This window comes from Dunckerocampus dactyliophorus, chromosome 10 (assembly GCF_027744805.1).
Source record: "Dunckerocampus dactyliophorus isolate RoL2022-P2 chromosome 10, RoL_Ddac_1.1, whole genome shotgun sequence".
NCBI lineage: Eukaryota > Metazoa > Chordata > Actinopteri > Syngnathiformes > Syngnathidae > Dunckerocampus > Dunckerocampus dactyliophorus.
Window position 1 is genome coordinate 3,098,150 of NC_072828.1, and position 20,841 is coordinate 3,118,990.

The 20,841-nt window shown below is 42.6% G+C and overlaps 2 protein-coding genes across 4 annotated transcripts; one reads left to right on the top strand and one right to left on the bottom strand.

The window, feature by feature from the left end:
• Positions 1-229: 229 nt before the first annotated feature.
• Positions 230-9,245, bottom strand: hnrnpm (heterogeneous nuclear ribonucleoprotein M). 3 transcript variants are annotated; one of them, XM_054790612.1, is made up of 16 exons: positions 9,029-9,245; positions 8,135-8,316; positions 6,769-6,821; positions 6,088-6,095; positions 5,901-5,994; positions 4,883-5,104; positions 4,652-4,805; positions 2,424-2,473; positions 2,284-2,341; positions 2,090-2,197; positions 1,963-2,010; positions 1,795-1,860; positions 1,599-1,694; positions 918-1,504; positions 782-833; positions 230-667 (listed from the first exon to the last, which is right to left on the bottom strand). In XM_054790612.1, the coding sequence occupies exons 1-16, from the start codon at positions 9,109-9,111 to the stop codon at positions 504-506; spliced, it is 2,025 nt and encodes a 674-aa protein (XP_054646587.1). In that variant the 5' UTR covers positions 9,112-9,245; the 3' UTR covers positions 230-503. The 3 variants fall into 3 exon arrangements, with proteins under 3 accessions (XP_054646587.1, XP_054646585.1, XP_054646586.1); XM_054790610.1 differs by lacking the exon at positions 6,769-6,821 and having other exon boundaries at positions 5,901-6,095; XM_054790611.1 differs by lacking the exon at positions 1,599-1,694 and having other exon boundaries at positions 5,901-6,821.
• A 1,518-nt stretch (positions 9,246-10,763) lies between these two features.
• dmap1 (DNA methyltransferase 1 associated protein 1) lies at positions 10,764-19,880 on the top strand. Its single transcript, XM_054790605.1, has 10 exons — positions 10,764-11,153; positions 11,458-11,549; positions 11,960-12,155; positions 12,249-12,407; positions 12,496-12,663; positions 14,185-14,370; positions 14,573-14,644; positions 15,281-15,353; positions 17,306-17,646; positions 19,313-19,880. Exons 1-10 carry the CDS (start codon positions 11,058-11,060, stop codon positions 19,370-19,372), a joined length of 1,443 nt encoding a protein of 480 aa, XP_054646580.1. The 5' UTR covers positions 10,764-11,057; the 3' UTR covers positions 19,373-19,880.
• Positions 19,881-20,841: the final 961 nt, after the last annotated feature.

Below are 20,841 nucleotides of genomic sequence, written 5' to 3' on the forward strand. Positions count from 1 at the left end.
GGAAAGGTCTTGGGTGGTGATTGGATGACACTTGGTAGGCGGGTCTTCAGTCTCCAATGGAAGTGCATTCATTCAAGGAATTACTTGTGAATGTTAGTGTAGCACTATCGACCCAAATATGCAAAAATTTTAAATAAACGTACGACCTATATACAGATGCACCGTTCTGCTTATTGACAAATGAATATTCAAAAAACTGACTTGCTGTAAATATATGAGTGTGCAATTCAAGGACAAAATAGGCCAGATTAATTATTGAGGTTTATTATCAAAACACTTTGAAGATCAAAGCAGACAGGTGAAGCATGGTGGGGGGTGGGAGGAGAAATAAAATTTGGTCTTTAAAAAAGTAAAATGTACAAACTAAAATCTACACTGATTTAAACTGCTAACTAAAACAATGACCGTGACAAATATCAAACCAAGTTAATATGGATACGCCAGCAAGCAAATTTAGATCATCATGGGCATCAGAGACCAAATGACACATCAACTGCAAAAGCTTATGCATTCCTATCAATCCTAACATCGATTTCTCTTCCGTTCAGGCGATAGCCATTCATGGTACGGCAGGCACGCTCGGCAGTCTCAGGGTTGTCAAAGCGAACCACACCGCAGCCCTTGGACTTGCCATTCTCCATCTTGATATCGGCATACTGCACCATGCCTACAAAAAAAAAAAAAAAAAAAAAAAAAGACGATGCATAGAAATAAACATACGTCAATATTAATAAATTTTTTGAAATTGCATTTCCATTGACAACTGTGACTCTGGTCTTACCACATGTATTGAACGTATCCTTCAGCATCTTCCAGGTGAAGTCAAATGGCAGCTATAAGACAAAAACGTCAGAATTAGCATTGCACCGTGTCACAAAAGCTCTGATCTCACTGATGAAAGGCCTGGAAAAACGTACATTACGGACAAAAATCTGGCATCCCTTTCTGATATTTCCTGCTCCTGCTCCAGGGCCTCCCGCTCCAGCGCCTCCAAAGGAATTTCCACCAAATCCACGATCCAAGTCAGCGGAACGATCAAACTGACCCGCACCACCGGATCCCATCCTGTCCATCCCAGAGCTCATACGATCGAGGCCAGCCGACGGAAAGCGGTCGAGACCTCCAGATGATCCCATGCGATCGAAGTTGCTGGACATTCTGTCAAGCCCAGTGTTGCCCATGCGATCCATGCCCATTGGAGAGCCAAAGTCCAGACCACTACCCATGCGATCCAAACTAGATGGGCCCAAGCGGTCGAAACCGGCTGGGCCGAGGCGATCCATACTGGAGCTCATGCGGTCGAGACCGGCGCCGAGCCTGTCCATGCTAGGCCCAAGCCGGTCCATCCCTGAGCCCATTCGGTCAAAGCCAGAGCCCATCCTGTCCATGTCGGATGGACGGTCCATTCTGTCCATGCCCATCCTATCCATGCCCCCGATGCGATCCATGTTTGTTCCCATACGGTCCATTCCAGCGTTCATGCGGTCCATGCCCATGGAATTTCCTAAGCAAGGATGGAAAAGTCAAGATGAAAGTGTTACTTGTACGTTATGGTTACAATGGCACATAAAGCCCCCCTTGAGAACACCAACTCGTACCTCTATCAAAAGAATCTCCAAAACTATTGCGAGACATGCCCATTTCATTTCGACCAAACTCCCTGTCAAACCCACCACCAATGCCTCGGTCCATATCTGACAATGTAAGGGATGAACGCATTAGACATCCAGCAGGCCATGAATGCCATCTACTTTGCTTTTGGAACGGTTATTATGCCTCAGAACTTGTCCTTACCATTCATTCTGCCCATCCCCGAAGAGCCAAAACGATCCATGTTCATTCCTCCAAAGTTGTCCATACCTAAAAACAGCGAGAGTAACAAAAATAGAAAAAATAAAAGTCAGACAACCTTGGAATGCTTTAATATTGAGAAGGAAAAAAGAGACATGATATGGTACATACCTCCCCCCATACGATTTCCCATGTTGCCAAAGCCTATTCCATCCATTCCTAGAAGAACAGAAGAACATCCGTGAGCAAGTCACTTCACTGAACTCCCATTTTAAAAAGGCAAATTAAACCCACTCACCTCCAACGCCCATGTTGCCCATCCCACCGCCACCGCCTCTGTTGAGTTGGTTAGCATCGATGGGCTGGCCACCAGGCCCCAAACCCAAACCCACACCACTTAGGCCACCTGGGTAAAAATGTGCATTAGACAGGTTCATGCAACTTTTTACTTGTAGGACACAACGTTAATGCGCTTAAAACATTTATACTCACGAGGAAGAGAAGCACCTCTGTCAGGTGGACCAAAATCTTTGGGCATTGACTTTTCATCCTGAAAAAGGAAAAACAATGAAATCACAATACATTGAAATCCTGAGACAAATACATATGTTAGGGGTGGGTGGTTAACATACCAGCTTCACATGCATGACACGGTTGAACAGCAGCTGCCCGTTCAACATGGCTATGAAATCATTAAGGAATACAAACTGGACATATCTGAGCTTAGTGCACATGGATTACAAGAACGCTCCTGAACCCAAACCCTGGGTCCCAAAGCGGGCATTGTAAATCGCTCACTTACCGTATTTTCACGACCATAAGGCGCACTTAAAAGTCTTAAATTTTGTCCAAAATGGGCAGGGAGCCTTATAATGCGGAGCGCCGTATGTGTGTACCGAGTTCCAAAATCTGTAAGTGTTGCTGTGTGACTTTTATGAGCGCTCCGCTCGACTGGGAGCGTCTTCTGCCGACAGGCTGCTTGTATAGAGGAAAGGGACGTGGACTTGACTGAGGACGCTAAAGGCACGCCCCAGTAGTTATATACTGTAAGTATATTTAATGAAATGGCGCCATCTATCCATCCCGGCAAGGACTACTGTGGCGCAGCAACATTCAACGGATTACAGGGAAAGCCGGCCATCTTCCGCTCCTACTGCGGTAAAAACATTGCAGACAACTACTACCCAACTACATCATCAACATGGACTACGTGCCGCTCACTTTCGACATCACACACAACAGGGCACGAGAAGTTGGCTTTTACTGTTGTGCTTGGTTGCCATGGTAATGGACAGAAAATGCTACCTGTGGTGATTAAGAGGAAATGCTGCCTAAAGAAAGGTTTCCAGCCAGACCAAGTAAAGCGGCTGGAAGGACGTGTGTGTCACAAGTGCAGCAAATGAACTTGGAGCTTAACATCATTCCGGGAGGCTTGACGAAGGAACTCCAACCGCTGAACATCGGTGTAAACACGGCGTTTAACGTCAAGTTGCGAGCAGCGTGGGAGCGATAGATGACAGCTAGTGAACACAGCTTCACTAACACTGGGAGGCAGCACCGTGCGAGTTTTGTCACTATTTGTGAATGGATGTAAACACGGCGTTTAAAGTTAAATTGCGAGCGGCGTGGGAGCGATGAATGACAGCTAGAGAACACGGCTTCACTAATGGATTGTGGATGCTTGGGCTAACGCGTCTGATGCACGGTTGTTCACGCTTTCGCAAAAGCCAGAATCATTTCTGAGGCGTCCCACAGCAACGAGACTGACTGACAATGACGACAGGGAACCTGCCGTGTTTGACGGAGAACTTGCCCCGCTGTTCATTTGGGATACAAAAGATGAGGACTTTTGATGGATTTGTGGATGAGGATTGATCAAAAATAACATGAGTGCATTGTTAAATACTTCAATAAAGTACAAGCGAACTCAGTTTTGCGCTCACTGGCTTTTTAAAAACATACAATATCATGTATGCGAGCTTATTGTAACGTCACTGGGAGCACTTCATGTTCCCCAGCGTGCTTTGCGGTAGTGTTTTGGTGCAAATGCTCTTAAAGTAAAATTTTTGAGCTATATAGCTGTTAGTTATTGTTCTGCAAAAGTAGCGGTATGTCTTGTCTGTTTTTGCGTTGCTGTGTGATGTTTTTAGTTGTGCACCATGACTGAGACTGTTGCGTTGAGTGATGACCATCCTGATTTCAAGTGGATTTGATAAACTGAATGAGAGTTCAGCTCTTAATTTATCTAAAGAAATAAAGCATTGCCGCTTCCTCACTGACTTCTGAGCGTCACGGTATGTTTTAGCTTGCATACCTGCGCCCAATAATACTTTGCGCCTTGTGTATGTGTTAAATACAAAAATAGCACCTGGAACTGAGACTGCGCCTTTTAATACGGTGCGCTTTATGGTCGTGAAAATACGGTACATTAAAGCAGTAAAACAACACTGATAACATACTGAGTCAGCCAGAGTCACATGCACGCACACAGCCGCAGTAGCTTGTGCTGCTAAACTAAGCTAACCCCGCTAGCTTCCATTCGCGCGCCGGAAGAGGAGTTTCCGCTAACTTTCGCTGGTGTTTCAGGTCACCATTTCATGACCAGACATGTTTAGTTCGGGAAGGGCCGGTTAGTGTTTCTGATGAGATTCCGCCACGATTGAGCGGTCCGCCGAGGAAATACTTCCCCACACAAATGTTCCTTTTCACGATGACAGGGTTTCATTCACATTAAGTAAATTTCCACAAGATCCTGCGTTTAAACGGTAGATCTGATTTTATTGGCCAATTCTGTGATTCCGTTAACGTGGAAATCATAGGGCCCTACACTTATTGATGAGTGATGGTTCTGGAAGGATACAGACAGCTTGGACGGCTTCAATGGGCATGTCAAAGGTTACTGTGCCCATGCCTCTGCTCTTGCCTTCCTTGTCCTCAAGAATGTCTGCCCTCACCACCATGCCAGCCATGCCAAACACCTCCTTCAGCTTCTTCCAGCCTACTTTGTAGTCAAGCTGTCGGGCATATCGGCAGAGCGTTAGGATTCACATCAAGCCAGAGGGTCAGGGGCACTTGCAGGAAATGAGCTTACATTTGCAACAAAGACAGTGTTGCCAATCCGTCCCGCTTGCAGGCCATGGATGATCTCCATGGGAATGTTGGGGTTGTTCATCAGGCTGGGAGGGATGTTCACCATGGGGCCATTTGGTCCAGGGCCCATTCTATCCATGTTCATGCGATCCATTCCTCCCATGCCACCTTGGGGGCCTCCACTCTTGTTGATTTCTCTCTGAGCTATCACACCATCAGGGTCCTAAGAAAGAAAAGGACAATGGTCATTTGGGAGGATGAAATACGGGGTTAAGCCTGTCGCGATAACAAATTTTCCTGGTCGATAACTGTGCTACAATTTATCGTCGATAAACGATATTATGGACATTTTTTTTTCAGTGATTGTCATGAGGTGTGATTCACATTTGAACCACTAGATGGGACTCAAGTATGTATAGTGCACGGTGTACCTGTGTGAGACATGACCTTAACACAGAAGTTGCCTGAATGTATGTTGTTGCAATGTAGCCAGTGACACAGTCTGTAAGCATGCACCATTTTGCACAGTTTTGTTTATATTTACTTTGTCTACCAAACGCCCCAGTAAGCGTTGACCGACAGGACAAGGCTCCGCTGCCCCACACACCTCCATCAGCACTTTTTTTTTCCACCAATTGAGAAAACTGTCCGCGTCTGTATTCATGCGCTGACATTGTTCATTCAAAAGATATTCCCACACTGTGGTTGTGGCAGTCGCTTTTGTGCAGTCATTCATGTTAGCGTATGCTGGCTCACGAAGCTAACTTGCTACGACACAAGGTAGCCTCGCTACCTTATGAGGGAAGGAGACGACAGGAGGGTTCACACACTGTTCATTCCACTATAGCACCAACGTGCAGAGAGCTGCAGAGTGAACCCTCTTGTCATCCAGTCTGCAAGGCAATGCATGCACGTCAATTTATCGAGGCCGACAAAAATGATCAAAGTCGTTTTCTTAAATCCTTCGATTAATCGATTATCGTGACAGGCATACACAGGGTTTTTTCAAGGTGGCCTACCTCCTTCACTTTCAAGGGACGCCCATTGAGGTTGTGCTTGTTGACCTTCTCCACAGCTTTCCTCATCAGTTCCTCGGTCCTGAACTCAACCACGCTGGCAGAGCAAGTACAACCAGTAAATACACCCCTGACTGAGGTCATGCAAGATTGATGGGAACTATGATCAATTGTGCAAGAAGTTACTTACGCACAACCCTTGGTTGATTGAAGACCACACAACAACCCAGAATAATAAAAACAAACAAATTCAAGTTAGAAGATTCATATTTAAAACATTGTCTGAAAAAAGTGAATTTCATGCACAGCAACTCTAATTTTACACAAAGCTTACAACCTTGGCCACAACCCTCCAATAACATAACTCATCAACACAAAGCAGTAATGTTTGCAGAAATTACGTTTTTCCAACATCCAAGAGAGGAAAATCCAAAGTGAAATCGGATTTCCAAATAATGAAATGTTGAACATTACCATTTCAGGAAGGACCTTCATTCTAAAAAAATGTGTATATTTTGGATTAAAACAGCCATCGGTAAGTCCTGCGACCGCCACTTGCACACTACGCCTTTAGGTCAGAAGAAAACTCCAGCAACCAAAAAGGTACATTTGTATGCTACATCTATCTCAGGATTGGCTACAAAGAAAGCTGAAGTCCTTAAAGAGCATCAATCCTAAAATGACCTCAAGTCAAGGCCACAGGCGACACCACAAAAGGACATGCCTCCGACATGCCAACATCTCACACACTCTAGGTCAGGTTTCGGAATCTGAACAAATGCCCAACAATGAAGAGAGGAAACCAAAGCTGACAAACACAGGTTTGCCAAGGATATTTCAAAAGGTTGTGTTTATATATGTTTGCACTTACCCTTGATTTGCCTTCTGCGTCCATTAAGTGTTCCACGTACGTTACATCACCCACTACAAATCAGATCCCAGACGACACACACCAAGGGAGAGAAGCCGAGAGAACAATTGGGGTTTAGAGTGGAAACAAGAAAGGTGGCCGGTGACAGTGAGCTCGGACTGGCAGTCCTGAGCCTTCCTCCAGCACCTCTGTCGCATCACAATATGGTACAGGTCTACAAAAAGCAAACTTTTTCTTTAAACAAAGTGTACTTCTTACCATGTCCTGTTTAAGGAGTCTCCCAAAGCACCAAAAGCAATGGACTAAGGCCATACACCTTCTTTTGCCATAGGCCACCTTCTACTTGCTAATTGACCAAATGTATTGGAAGTTGGCAAACCCTCTTCAGTGCTAACCTGTGTGCACTTTGCCACCATTGTAACCCTCAGGGCAACGCTTCAGTGCTACCTTTGTCCAACTGCTGAGCCTTAGTGAACACGATGAATATACTGACCATAGCTAGTGTCCGTTAAAGTAATGATATGGGGGTAGAGCAAGTTGTCAAGTACTCGTAAAGCTCTTTTCGGAAGTACACAATTATCGGAATTTGGACGAGAAACCACGTCTGCACTCCTGATCCTGCTCCTGTTCAGCAAATGGACCAAACCTCTCGAGACAAGGACAATGTGCAGTAAGAAGCCGTTTCGTTTTGTAGACCTGTACCCCAAACAACCCCAAAACACATCTGTTTGGCACAAAATGGAGATCTGCTGAGAAAACACTTTGCTTGTCAAGCGGCACACCTAAAAGAAGAAAATGAAATTTAACTCCACAGTCACATGACACACACAAATACCAGGTAGACCCTCTCTCTGTAGGATACTCTAGAACCGCTTCAGAACATGCTTTTATGAGCTCCAAGTTGCTAAATTAATACAAAAGGGCGGATATTTTGCAAAAACTCTGCAACCCAAAGTGTACATTTGAGAGGGCCAGCCATTTTAGTGGTTTTAAAAATGAATAAGCTTCCATGTTTTACTACAATTGCACTTCTGTTGAAATGATTGAACACAAACCACTGGATATTACTCAGGTTTCGACGTCAAAAACTTCGACTTCCCCCAAACCATGAAGGATTTAATCAAAAAAACTTGTTCTTCTGTCTGACATCCAAGGCCACAGCCTGCAACTCCTTGGCCGACCCATAAAGAGGGACCTCCTTTCAAACTACTATCACACAAGCGCTCCAACGACGTAAAAAAAAAAAAAATAATCCCAATTGCCTTTTTAAAAAGCTCTTGCGGACCAATAAAAAGACCCCAAACTGTCACTGTCCATTTCAACAAGGTGGACTGACCGAACAAACACTCATATCTAGAAACCTTACCTTTCTCCTTCATCAGGTCTTTCAGGGATTGCCATTTCACATCGTAAGGGATGTTGCTGACAAAAACACGGTATCTCTTGTTGACATTTCCATAGGGCTCAAAGCGTCCGCCGCCGCCTCTCTTCTGGGGCCTCTCCTTCCTGCTCATGTTGCCCTCATGCTTGGCCTTGCCGTTCATTTCTCTGTGTAGGGGGAGGGGAAAAAAACAACTTTTTAAAACAAGCCCTACTCTGGACCAGTCCAGTGTGTACACCGCCTCTCGCCCAAAGTAAGCTGGCATAGGCTCCAGCATACCCGCGACCCTAGTGAGGATAAGCGGCATAGAAGAGGGATGGATGGAAGATCCACTCTATCGTGCTGGTAAAGGCAAATGGTTGGCATAAAACTAGGGCACATGAAGGCACGGTAGTTGGTTTGACGTTATTTGACACAAACATACATGGCTAACCAAGCAGCGCTTTCCGGAGGCCTTACTGGGGCCTCGGCTGTGCCTTAGCACCAATGAAAGACGCCTGGGCGCTTTAAATACGGTCTGGGACCGTATTAAGACGACATTTAATTTAATAACTGCTGTTTAAACGGAATCGTGCATACTTAATTGCGGGTTGCTAATCAGTTAGCTACTGCTAACGTAGCGTCGAATAGCTCCAAAATGGCGGCGCGGCGCGGCGCTTGCCTAATGCTAAGCAACGACACAACACATCAAGTGAACGCATGTATCCACTTCAAAGATAAAAGCCAAAGAAGGCTAAAAATAGCACTTTGGCGTATACGCAAAGCCTTCAGACTTCGTTTTATCATCGCGTTTTAATGGTTCCGCCAAATCGTCGCAATCCCTTGTGCTTAGCTAACTAGCTTATGCTAACAAAGGAAGGTTAATGAATGGACTTTCACCCTTGCTGCTGCAACTGTTGATCCGGCGCCGTCTGCTCCTCGAGTGCCTTGTCGGAAGCAATTTCGCTCTGTTCGTTAGACATCTTCTTTTCAAATTATTGGATAACAGGATACTGCGTTGAGGTTATCTGCAATGAAGTCAGCAAGTCGCCGTTGACTTCAGCTTAATAACGACTGCGTACCACCTCCTGAAAATGGCGGTGGAAAATTCCTTTTCGGGCGGATGTAGGATTTTTAAAAAAATGGGTAAATTGACTTACCTACTTCCGGTTATTCTTTTTAAAGAAATAAAAGTGTTTGGTAAAAGGCTAATTTTGTTTTTTAGAAAAATGTTTGATGACCCTCAATGCAACTGAAATATGATATGACATAATGATTTTCAAAATATAAAAGCGACTTTGATCGTGGTAACAGAATACACTACAGAATGGATCGTTCCAACTCTTATTTTGAAAGAATATATTTAACTACAAACTCAACACAAAAATCAAGCAAATATAAATATTATGTGGAAGGTATCCACAGTAAAGATTTTCTTGCTGAGGTAGGACATATTGGAGACATGGTTCAATTTATTTAAAATGTTTTGGCTATTATATGCTGTTAATTGAAATAATTCTATACCTCCCTGCTTTCATTATTGCAGAAATATAGACTATGCATATCTATGTAATGAATCGCAGTGTAATGACTATGTCTTTACAGAAATATTGTCACAGGTGGCTAAATAATCACCGTAATTAAAATGTTAATATTGTTAACCAATTCCACTCCAGCTGATGGCGCTGTTTGGTTTGACGCAACCTACGACACACACAAGGAAGAAGACAGCTTATTATAGGCTTGCAATGGATAGAGGAAATAAAACCAGATAGAGTGGTATGTTGTGTGGACTCTCTGGCAGCATTATATAGTATTAAAAATATGGAATCAAGTCGACAGGATTTATTATTAGAAATACATCAAAACTTATTCCAACTACACATGTTAAAAATAGACATAAGATTTTGCTGGGTGCCTGCACATGTAGGGGTGGAGGGGAATGAGGTGGCAGATAAAATGGCTAAAATGGGAATTAGAAGGAATGAAATTATAGATATACCTGCTGGTAAAGGCGAAGTAAAGGCAATAATCAAAAAACAAATGATGGAGAAATGGCAAAATAGGTGGGATGAGGGTAGTAGCGGGAGAAAGTATTATAAAGTACAAAAATCTATCAGTGCACAAGGGGTGAAGAGAAAAAACAGAAAAGAGGAAATAGTGTTAACTAGGATGAGGCTCAATCACACCGGGTTAAATGACAAGATGTTTTTGATAAGGAAATGTAAATCAAAAGTATGTATGGAGTGCAAAAGTATAGAGAACGTAGAACACATATTACTACACTGCAAGAGATATAGGGAAGAACGTGTAACGTTAAGGAAAAGAATTAAGAAGATAGGAAGGAAATGGAGCATTGAGGGTATCTTAGGAACAGGTGGGGAGGGGGTAAGAGATATACAGAGGGCAGTGATAGAATATTTGAAGGACACAGGATTATATAACAGAATATAGATAAGTATTAGAATATTTTAGTATAAGTATTATTATTAGGATTAGTATTATTAGCAGTATAAGTAGTCTCCTCACTGTCTAAGATAGCATAAAGTAAGATACTGTATATGGCCCATGTTACATACTCCGGTACAGTAGGTGGCGGTATGCACCTTTTCAAGTCATGGTTGCAACCCGCCATTAAACTAAAAGAAGAAGAAGAAGACAGCAGTTGGGGAAAACGGAAGTAGCATTTAGCATGATGACGAACCAGAACAATAGCATTGAATATTAACACAGATATTCGTATATATTAAACGAACCTTTAGCTCAAACGTCCTCTATAAGTAAAACTTTAAACACATAGGTATTCCGTCGTCGTGCCGTGGTCTTGTACGGTTATGTTTTTTTTCAGAAATGACAGCGTTCGCCTGTAGCTAACCACGCCACACAATCAATGAATGCGCGGGTTGTGTGAATCTAAAGCGCTCCAATCATGACTACCGGTGCGGATGTCAGGGATATTCTGGAGTTGACAGGAGGGGACAATGATGGGCCCATCAGTAAGAAGGACCTCATCAATTCTGACAAGGTGAGAGACAAACAGAACTTTCATCACAGTTGGTACATACAGTATACAGCAGAGATGTCCAAAGTGCGGCCTGGGGGTCATTTATTGTATGTTAGTAGGTATTACATTAGCTTTGTCACCTGTGTCTCTGTGAAATACCTAACAGTCATCGTAGAGGAGCAAAGCACAATTATTTATCGCCCAGTACTCATGCATTTGTAATGTGAGCAGCCATGCCTCACATTAAACATGTAAAAATGTAAAAATTTGGTTGATGATGCCCTAGCGGTAAGTATTTCATTTCGGGTTTTTTTTCCCATCACAGAAAAAATCTAAGAAGACAACTGAAACACTGACCTTCAAGAGGCCAGAAGGAATGCACAGAGAAGTCTACGCGCTGCTGTATTCTGATAAAAAGTAAGGATTTTTCCTCATCTTAATTCTGGATTCAAATAGTGTTTCATCAGTGGTGTATTCAGTGTAAGTTGGCTGCACAGTAATTCCTCAACACTTTGCGCTTTGAATTTCACGGCTTCACTCTATCACAGTTGTTCTAAATATATTAATAAAAGCTGTTGTGTCGTTTCATACGGCCTAATATTAGTTTTTAAAAAATGCATACAGTCGTCCCTCGCTACGTCGTGTTTTTCAGTAATTATCACTATTTCGTGGTTGACAGTGGCCTATTATTAGTCAAGTGGAAACAGAGTTTGTGTGGTTGCGTCGTCATGCTACACCGGCATAGACCACTGATACCTTGCATGAACTGTGTATAATCTTCATTCCGATGGTCTGAACCTTTGTTTTTGTCAATCCCCCGCACCCAGGGATGCGCCCCCACTTCTGCCAAGCGACACCACCCAGGGCTACAGGACAGTCAAAGCCAAGCTGGGCTGTAAAAAGGTTCGCCCCTGGAAGTGGATGCCTTTCACCAATCCGGCTCGAAGGGATGGCGCCATATTCCATCACTGGCGACGGGCGGCGGAGGAAGGCAAAGATTATCCTTTTGCCCGCTTCAACAAGGTGCAAAGCAGTTGTTCTCCAGAGCCAGAAGATGTATTTGTTTCCCAACATGAAATATGCAGTATCTTCTTTTTCTTCTTGTTTCCTGAACAGACTGTGCAGGTACCTGTGTACTCGGAGCAGGAATACCAGATGCATCTCCATGATGACGGGTGGACTAAAGCAGAGACGGACCACCTGTTTGATCTGTGCAAGCGCTTTGACCTGCGCTTTGTCGTAGTACATGACCGATACGACCACCAGCAGTACAGAGTAATTCCCCTCACTACATCATTTACTCACCGAATCATTTACTTATCACTGAACTGTAAGGGTTGATGTCATTTCCATTTACTTTCAGAAACGATCCGTAGAGGACCTCAAAGAGCGATATTACGGCATCTGTGGGAAGCTGACCAAGGTCCGTGCGGCTTCAGGGACTGAGCCCAAGATCTACATCTTTGACGCCGGTCATGAAAGGCGGCGGAAAGAGCAACTGGACAAGCTCTTCAATCGTACACCGGAGCAAGTGAGAAGCCATTTTTAACATGGCATTGACGCTTACAGGAAAAATATAGTTAATAGATGTGCACGATAAATATCAGACAGATACTGTAAATTCTGCTACTTTGTTTGTAAACTTTGACAGCAGTGCGGCTAAATTCTAATCTCGTGACATCTTTTTTATTTCAGAACTACTACTAATTGTTTAAATACTATGCCTCTCACGAGTTGGTGAGGAAACGGTAGCTCTTTCTTTGGCAGGAGCGAATCACGAGCTATCAGTACACTCACAACGAGTTTGTCAACCCACTGGAAATCGCAGGAGGTCATTGTATATAACAGTACAACGATATAACTGTCTAACTCACAGTGTCATCTTACAAATAACACTAAACTCATCACATAGCAACTTAACATTCAAAGTTATACCTCAGAAATACATCAACATGTACCAATATGAGTTTAAAATGGAAAAAAACAACTGTTAAAGTGACGTTCTACCGATAAATCTGATAATGTAAAAAAAAAAAAAAAGCTGGGTTAGAGTGAGCAAATCAAATGCTCCTTTTCTCCTACCCGTGCCGTGCTGTAAACGGCCTGTCATAAACTTCGCTGAGCTCACTGGAAACGCCAGCATTGCTCGACTGTATTTTGAAAGCCTACAAAGATGCCTGCGCTGCTAGAAAAAAAAAGCTGCCACAAAGCCAGAGTCAAAGAAAGGTTAGTTATCAGGATCCGTCTTGAGAAACAAAGTTATCTGTATCGGTGTCGGCTTGAAAAAAAAGTGCATCCCTATAATATATTTCCCAGCCGCATCTTGCAAAAAAGCAGTACAAACACTACAAACTACGGTCAGGAAACAACTCAAAACGCCTGAAAATAGTGTGCTGAAATAGATAATTACCAGAATTTCCCTACTATAAGCCACTACTTTTTCACATGCTTTGAACCCTGCGGCTTACACAATGATGGGGTTAAAAGAATGGCTAAAAATATTCAGTTCCCATGATGCTTAGCGCGCCGTGGCTAAAAATAACTTCAGTTCCCATGATGCTTAGAGCGCCGAAACAGAAAGTCATGCGTTTCCACAATAAAAACTTAATATGACATGTTTTGATCTGACAAATTTTAAGTAAGTTTGATCAAGTGTAGAATTACTATGGCTTCTGCTTTGTCGGCTTGGACCACAGCAGGTGTTGAACTCCGATGGGGGAAAAAAAGCATCTCACGTCTCACCAGAGCTAGCAAGCGACGCTAGGAGCGCCGCATGTAGGTTGGATTGCGAGGTTTATAATGTCTTTTTGTGTAAATATCCCATGTTACAGCCTAGACACCTGCAGCTTACAGACCAGTTCTTCATATGGACATTTTTTTTTTCAAATTTGATGGGTACGGCTTATGTTCAGGGGCGCTCAGTAGTCCGGAAATGACGGTAAATTTAAAGAGTAAACATGTTCTTTCCAGCAATGTAAGCAAGTTGCCTGCCATGCATATTTGTTTACTACAGTATTGCACTCAGATTGTACTTTTGTTGTTTGGCCTGTAGGTGGCAGAAGAGGAATATCTAATTCAGGAGCTGAGAAAGATTGAAACAAGAAAGAAGGAACGTGAGAAGAAAGCCCAGGACCTGCAGAAGCTCATAAAGGCAGCTGACACCACCACAGAGCTGAGACGAGCCGAAAAGAGGGTTTCCAAAAAGAAACTGCCACAAAAAAGAGAAACGGAGAAACCGGTAGGCACAAAAAGACCCCTAAACTGTCCAGTTAATGACTTACTTAAGGTTTTGTTTTCCCTTTATAACAGTACAACATTCTCACGTCAGTAATATTCATACCATATTTTTATTATATATTGTATTGTTTTTAAAACAGCCTATATTGTGTCTCATTAGGTGTTCCTAATGAATCTATGTCTAATTTTTTGTTACTTTTCAGGCCGTTCCAGAGACGGCAGGCATCAAATTTCCAGATTTTAAATCTTCTGGAGTTACACTGCGTAGTCAGAGGGTAAGTACTGCTGCTCCACATTTGTATTATTCCCTCCCAGATAGTACTTTGCAAACTATTGGAATGATAATTCACATGAGCAAATTAAACGTGTAGATCACAAGAAAGTACCAATGTACTGTATCTACCATGCATTGTGCTAGCCAGCGACTGAATGGAGTGACACACATTTTTAAAATATTTGATTGAGTCATGTTTTCTGAATAGCTCAAGAGTTTCAGCGTGCTATGACACAGCAGCCAGAATGTTTGGCTTCAACTTGCCATACCTCATTAACATGCTGATGATGATTTCTGCCGCTGACGTGCTAATATTTGTAAGAGCCGGCAAAGGGGTTCTTGATTCATCTTCAAGACTGATGAGGACCCGCTGCTCTCCATGGGAAATGCATTAGCCCCGCTAAGGAGCGGAGTTCCCCTCCAGCTAATCAGTCAGACAGAGTTCAGTGAATAAAGACGTTTTTGATCGGGCCCTCTGAAGTGCATTTCATATGAATTAACATCCCTGACGTGGATTTGTTTATGCACACGTCCTCTGCTTACCTTAAATCACATCCCCATCTGTGCGAGGGTCTCTTTCTCTCTCTCTCTCTCTCCCCCTCTCCCTCTCTCAGTCTGGATCTTTGTGTAATTGTAGATGAAATTGCCAAGCTCGGTGGGCCAGAAGAAGATCAAGGCAATTGAGCAAATTCTGGTGGAGCAAGGAGTGGGTGAGTAAAACTTGTGGTCTATCGTACTTTACAGCTCTGCAGCATAGACACCACATGGATGCTACATACAGTCATTTCTCATTTATGGCCATTTACAAACCCACAAAGTAGGATTCCTTAGTCATAAGTTGAATATTTTCACACTTAAAGCATAAAAAAACCTGTGGACGACATATAACGTTATTAGAGACCTCTAGACTTGAAATAACACCCCTATAGTTACTTTTGCACTCCTAATAGCTAACATAGTAGACACAGAATAAGAGAAATACGACATTGAGAGACTTCCTCCTTCTTCCTTTTTTACTTCCTGTTCTGTACAGTACTTTTATTGCCTCATCGATGTAACATTACTGACACCTAGTGACCAGTGTAGAATACATATCATCACAGCGTGTTTGAATGCGTCGTCTGCATGCCTTATATTTGTATTTTACTTAATTTTGCCATTTTTATTTTTGAAAATGCCCAATTTAGGCTACAAAAAAGGGAAAATCTGCTTTTTTAGACAAATAACGGGCCGTATTTGACCATGAAACAGCAAGGATTTATTAATTTATTTTGCAGTATTGGCTTTATTGCCGATATCTGATGTGCTGATATGCCAACTCTCAATTTCTGATTCCAATATCAACCGATACCGATATGTGTAACATGGCATATCTCCTGTCGTGGAATTAACACACATCTGTCGGTTACAGCATCAGCAATTAGCTTCTCGACGTGCCTGTAAACAACATCTCGGTTAAGCAAACTGCCGCGACTGCCTGCCACCATATCCGCGTTTTTTTTTACATTCCCGCTACCCCATAGACATATGAATTAATGAATGAATTGTGCGCGGGAATAGTGTTTTTTCCACAACGTCGGCAAGTTATGCTCTGAAAACGATGTTGTAATGGCCAAATCATGCTGTCTATGGGCCGTATACTATCAAGGGTCATTGTTAAGTCTTGCCTGCGAAATGTTATTCCCTGGATTTTGGTTTGCAGCACATGAATGAGGCATCTTCTTTGTGCCGACGCTTGATACATCCAATATGGTGGCGACGTTGACGTACGGCTCAGCGCTTGATGCGACGTCTACATGCAGTATACAGTACAGTATATGTGAGCTACCCCGCTCACCATTAGCCGTGTTTTGACAACGCACCATGTTCTGACAACCCGAACACGGTTAAGCAAAGCCTCGGCTCAAGTATATGCTGCGGGTTGACTGTGATGGCGACATCAGTGTTGCTTGTGGCGCTTAACGGGCCATATCGTTTTTCATTATCAGGAAAAAACACGATACCGATATTGACCAATATTACATTTTTATGCCAATATCGGTGCCAATATCTGACATACCTAGTATTTACCTTGTATTGTAATAAATAAAAGCTCCAATGAACACCTCCATTAATGGGTATCGTTTACATGTTACCGATACTAGTAATAATAACAAATATCTGTATCACTGATCATTGATGTCAATATCTCTAATAAAACCAAAACCGGTGCCAAATCGGTACTTTGAAAGTTGTTAAATAAAGTCCCAATCGGTACTTAAAAAAAAAAAAAAAAAGTGATACCACCAATTTTTTACAAAAATAATGCTACCTTCTTTTTACAGGATTGAGTGACAGACAGGTTAAACAGAATAGTAATTTAAATACTTGAATAATATAATATTAGTACGTATCCTGCAGCTTGATCTAGCTCTGCATGCACTTTGAAATGTTGAAACTTGGAACTTGTGCGTGTTACACAATGAACTTATCAATGCTAATAATGATGCCTGAGCAGTTTGCGCCTTACCGCTATTACAACATTATTTCTGCAGCGTATGCTACTCAAGGAGAGCTACATTTCCCTTTCCACTTTCTCATGCACACCAGATCATTAAAAAAATGAAGTTGTTCCATATAATCAGCCTGGTTTGCTATAACCCATGTTGTTCTTCTGATGCAGATCTCAACCCCATGCCCACAGAGGAGATTGTACAGATGTTCAATGAGCTGCGAAGCGACCTGGTGCTGCTCTATGAGCTGAAGCAGGCCCACAGCAACTGTGAGTACGAGCAACAGATGCTGCGTCACCGCTACGAAGCCCTGCTGAAGGCCGGCAGCGGAGGAGCGTGCGGGGGGATTGCCGCCGCTGTGCCGCAGGGCATCGACGCCGGTGGCGCCAACAGCACCACGGCGTCCACTCCGGTGGGCGAATCCCAGGCATGGCCCAACACAGACGACATCAAGGTTGAAGCCAAGGAGCAAATCATCGACGTGGTGGGAGCTCCGCTGACCCCCAATTCGGTGAGTGCTCTGTCAGAGGTACCGTCACATCTGATCTGTCACCATCAGGTAAGTACTTAGAGCAAGTAGGTGTTCTGGTAATATCTAATACGGAATAAAGGAAACTTGGATATACTTTTGAGTGGTCAGTGTACAGCTTGTGTAGCAGTATACAGTCACTGTCCACTGAAAATGAGTCAAAACACAGCCATTGTTGTCTAAATAGCTGAAGATGAAAGATGAAAGTGAGTAGTAAGCGGGGGTGTCCAAACCTTTTCCCACCCAGGGCCGCGTATTGAAAAATCTAAGGATGGGGTTGGCGGGACACTTTTAGGTTTTTTAAACCAACCCATGTAGATAGTTGAGACATTTTTTTATATATATTTAAAAAAAAAAACAGCTAGGTAAAAAAAACTATTAGTATGAACTGTTTTATTTGACTTTATTACACTTGTTTTGCTGTTTTTGTTTTTTTAAATTACAAATATTTAAACTTTCTTCTATTTTTTTTTCTCGTAAGATTGTGACTTTATTCTCATAATATTTTGTCTTTATGATAACTTTTCCCAACTTAATTTTCCAAAAATTGCAACTTTTTGTTTCTCATACTATGACTTTTTTCTTCTATTTTTTCCTCTTAGTATTATGACTTTCCTCTTTAATATTTTGTCTTTATTCTTGTAAAATTATTGTTCATTGTTCCAGGTTTGCTGCTTTTTTTTCTTTTAAGTTTTTTTGTTTAATTGTATTTTAAAAAGTGTCGCGGGCCGGTTAAAAAAAAAAAAAAAAAAAGGATGTCGGTCTCACTTTTAAATTGTTTAAACCAACCCATGCATGAGAAATGTTTATATTTAAAGGAAAAAAACAGCCTGCATCTCAGCTTTGTGCATGTTCATGTGGACAGGGCCTCAGTTGCCTTTACAAGCTCTTGTTTACATTGTAAGTTTTCAGTGGTACAGGAGTGATTGGAGTAGCAGATACTGGCACACAAGCCGAGAGCGCCCTATCGCGGCTGGCGTGTGGATAAAAAACAAAGGTTTCTTTGGAGTACAAGTCGCAGGACCTGCAAAACTATGAAAAAAGTGTGACTTATAGTCCGGAAAATACGGTAACTTTCCAAAAATTGCAACTTGGTGTTTGTTATGTTTTTTTCCTCATATTACGTCTTTTTTTCCTTTTTTAAATTTTGAATTTTATGCTATTCTTGTTCTCTTAATACCCGCCCCTGGACCACAGTCCGATGATGGTAGTGTCATGGCCTGAGGCTGCATGAGTGCTGCCGACAGAGCAGTTTCAGCATGTACTGTCACATTGCAAAGCAGAAGCAGGCTGCTCTAAGTTATATCCAAGTTTAATTTTTGACACTTTCAAAGTAAAAGATTTCAAAACTTTAATAGATGGCACCAAATTGATTTGTGGCGGTCATAATTAATTAGTTGCAGGCCGCCATTAATAAATGAATGTATGGGAAACACTACAAAAAACTCTGCCGAGTATTAAAAAAAAAAATAATTTGTATGAAAATGGAGTGAATGCCATATCAAGACGTTTGGCCCTTTTACACACCTGAAGAAAGACGTCATGAGGAAAAGGTGGATCGTACGTGTGAAGCCAATACTGATGTGGGCTTGCTCCCGGATTGGCTGAGTCCAACCTTGACGAGATTGTGTCATTTATCATCTTCCAGCGCAAACGAAGAGAATCAGCATCCAGCTCTTCCTCGGTGAAGAAGGTGAAGAAGCCCTGATGAGGACAGATGCAAGGTGTATGGGGGTGGGCTCGCATTAGAAAATGTGATGACTGAACAGGAGAGACACGCCGCAGGAGGACGCCACATTGAAGCATCTCACACACACGCACACGCAGTCGCAAACACAACCCAGCCCGCTCAGCATCATTGCCACAAAAGGCGACGACTGAGTGACATTTCATTCCATTACTGCTCTTCTGCCTGCTTTCGCCAACGCTCCGCCTCAGATGAGGCAAGATCAACTGTAAATTGCCAGGCTGAGCTAATGGTGACGTGGGGAAGAAGATGGGAATGGCTGGGTAATTGAAATGAATTGCAAGGAAAGAGGGAGGCTCCAGGAGTGGGAAGACCATAATCCACCTTGCTCCTCGGACACACTCCTGAAAACACACGCTTGTTTCTTGCCTAATAATGCTGTAATGTCGACCGCAGATGTTTCTACAAGCTTGGAGTTCTTCTGCTTCCCTTTAGTCCATGTTTCAATAAACCTCATTGTGTTATTTTCCCTTGTTATATGTACTCTAGGTGTGTTTCATCCACATACAACTCACATTGTCAGGTGACACTTTATTGCTTTTCAACACGCATGTGCCAGTAAGGATGTAGAATCATGACTCGCGTGCCTTACGTCTCATTGAAGTGAAGTGACAACTAAAGACTTCATTACTATGATAATTAAGCAGCCATGAGTGCGTCATGGGAACGTAATTAGTTTCCCTCCAGATAATTCTGCTAATTGCGTGTCAATGATGTCGTTTAGCCTATGTTGACATTATTTCTATGCAAATGGTGAACGTCTTGACCCAGAAGGAGGGATCAACTGTGAATCTTTAATTACTATACGTTCGGCTGACCATATTTTCATTAACGAACACCATGCAGGACACTCGGCCTGGCAATGAGATACTCAAAGATGGTGTATCATTTCAATACACTGAAAGTAACGTGGTATGAGAAAGTGTTTGCCCCCTTCCTGACTTTTTATTTTTTGCATGTTTGTCACACTTAAATGTTTCAGATCATCAAACAAATATTAAATATTAGTCAATGACAAAACAACTGAACACAAAATGCAGTTTTTAAATGAAATTTTTTGTTATTAAGGGAGAAACAAAATCCAAAGCTACATGGTCCTGTGTGAAAAAGTGATTGACCCCTAAACCTAATAACTGGTTGGGCCCCCCTTAGCAGCAACAACTTGCAATAAGTCTTTTACAGCGCTGTGGAGGAATTTTGTCCCACTCATCTTTGCAGAATTGTTGTCATTCAGCCACATTGGAGCCTTTTCCGGCATGAAGCGCTTTTTAAGGTCATGCCACAGCATCTCAATAGGATTCAGGTCAGGACTTGGACTAGGCCACTCCAAAGTCTTCAGCCATTCAGAGGTGGACTTGCTGGTGTGTTTTGGATCATTGTCCTGCTGCAGAACCCAAGTTGCTTTCAGCTTGAGGTCACCAACAGATGGC

Coding starts and splice junctions, on each gene's coding strand:
- dmap1 (XM_054790605.1), top strand. CDS start 11,058: ATGACTACCGGTGCGGATGTCAGGGATATTCTGGAGTTGACAGGAGGG. Junction 15,354..17,305: donor TCTGGTGGAGCAAGGAGTGG/GTGAGTAAAACT, acceptor CTTCTGATGCAG/ATCTCAACCCCATGCCCACA. Junction 17,647..19,312: donor CTCCGCTGACCCCCAATTCG/GTGAGTGCTCTG, acceptor ATCATCTTCCAG/CGCAAACGAAGAGAATCAGC.
- hnrnpm (XM_054790612.1), bottom strand. CDS start 9,111: ATGTCTAACGAACAGAGCGAAATTGCTTCCGACAAGGCACTCGAGGAG. Junction 2,342..2,423: donor GTGTCATGCATGTGAAGCTG/GTATGTTAACCA, acceptor TTCCTTTTTCAG/GATGAAAAGTCAATGCCCAA. Junction 2,011..2,089: donor GGGCAACATGGGCGTTGGAG/GTGAGTGGGTTT, acceptor CTGTTCTTCTAG/GAATGGATGGAATAGGCTTT.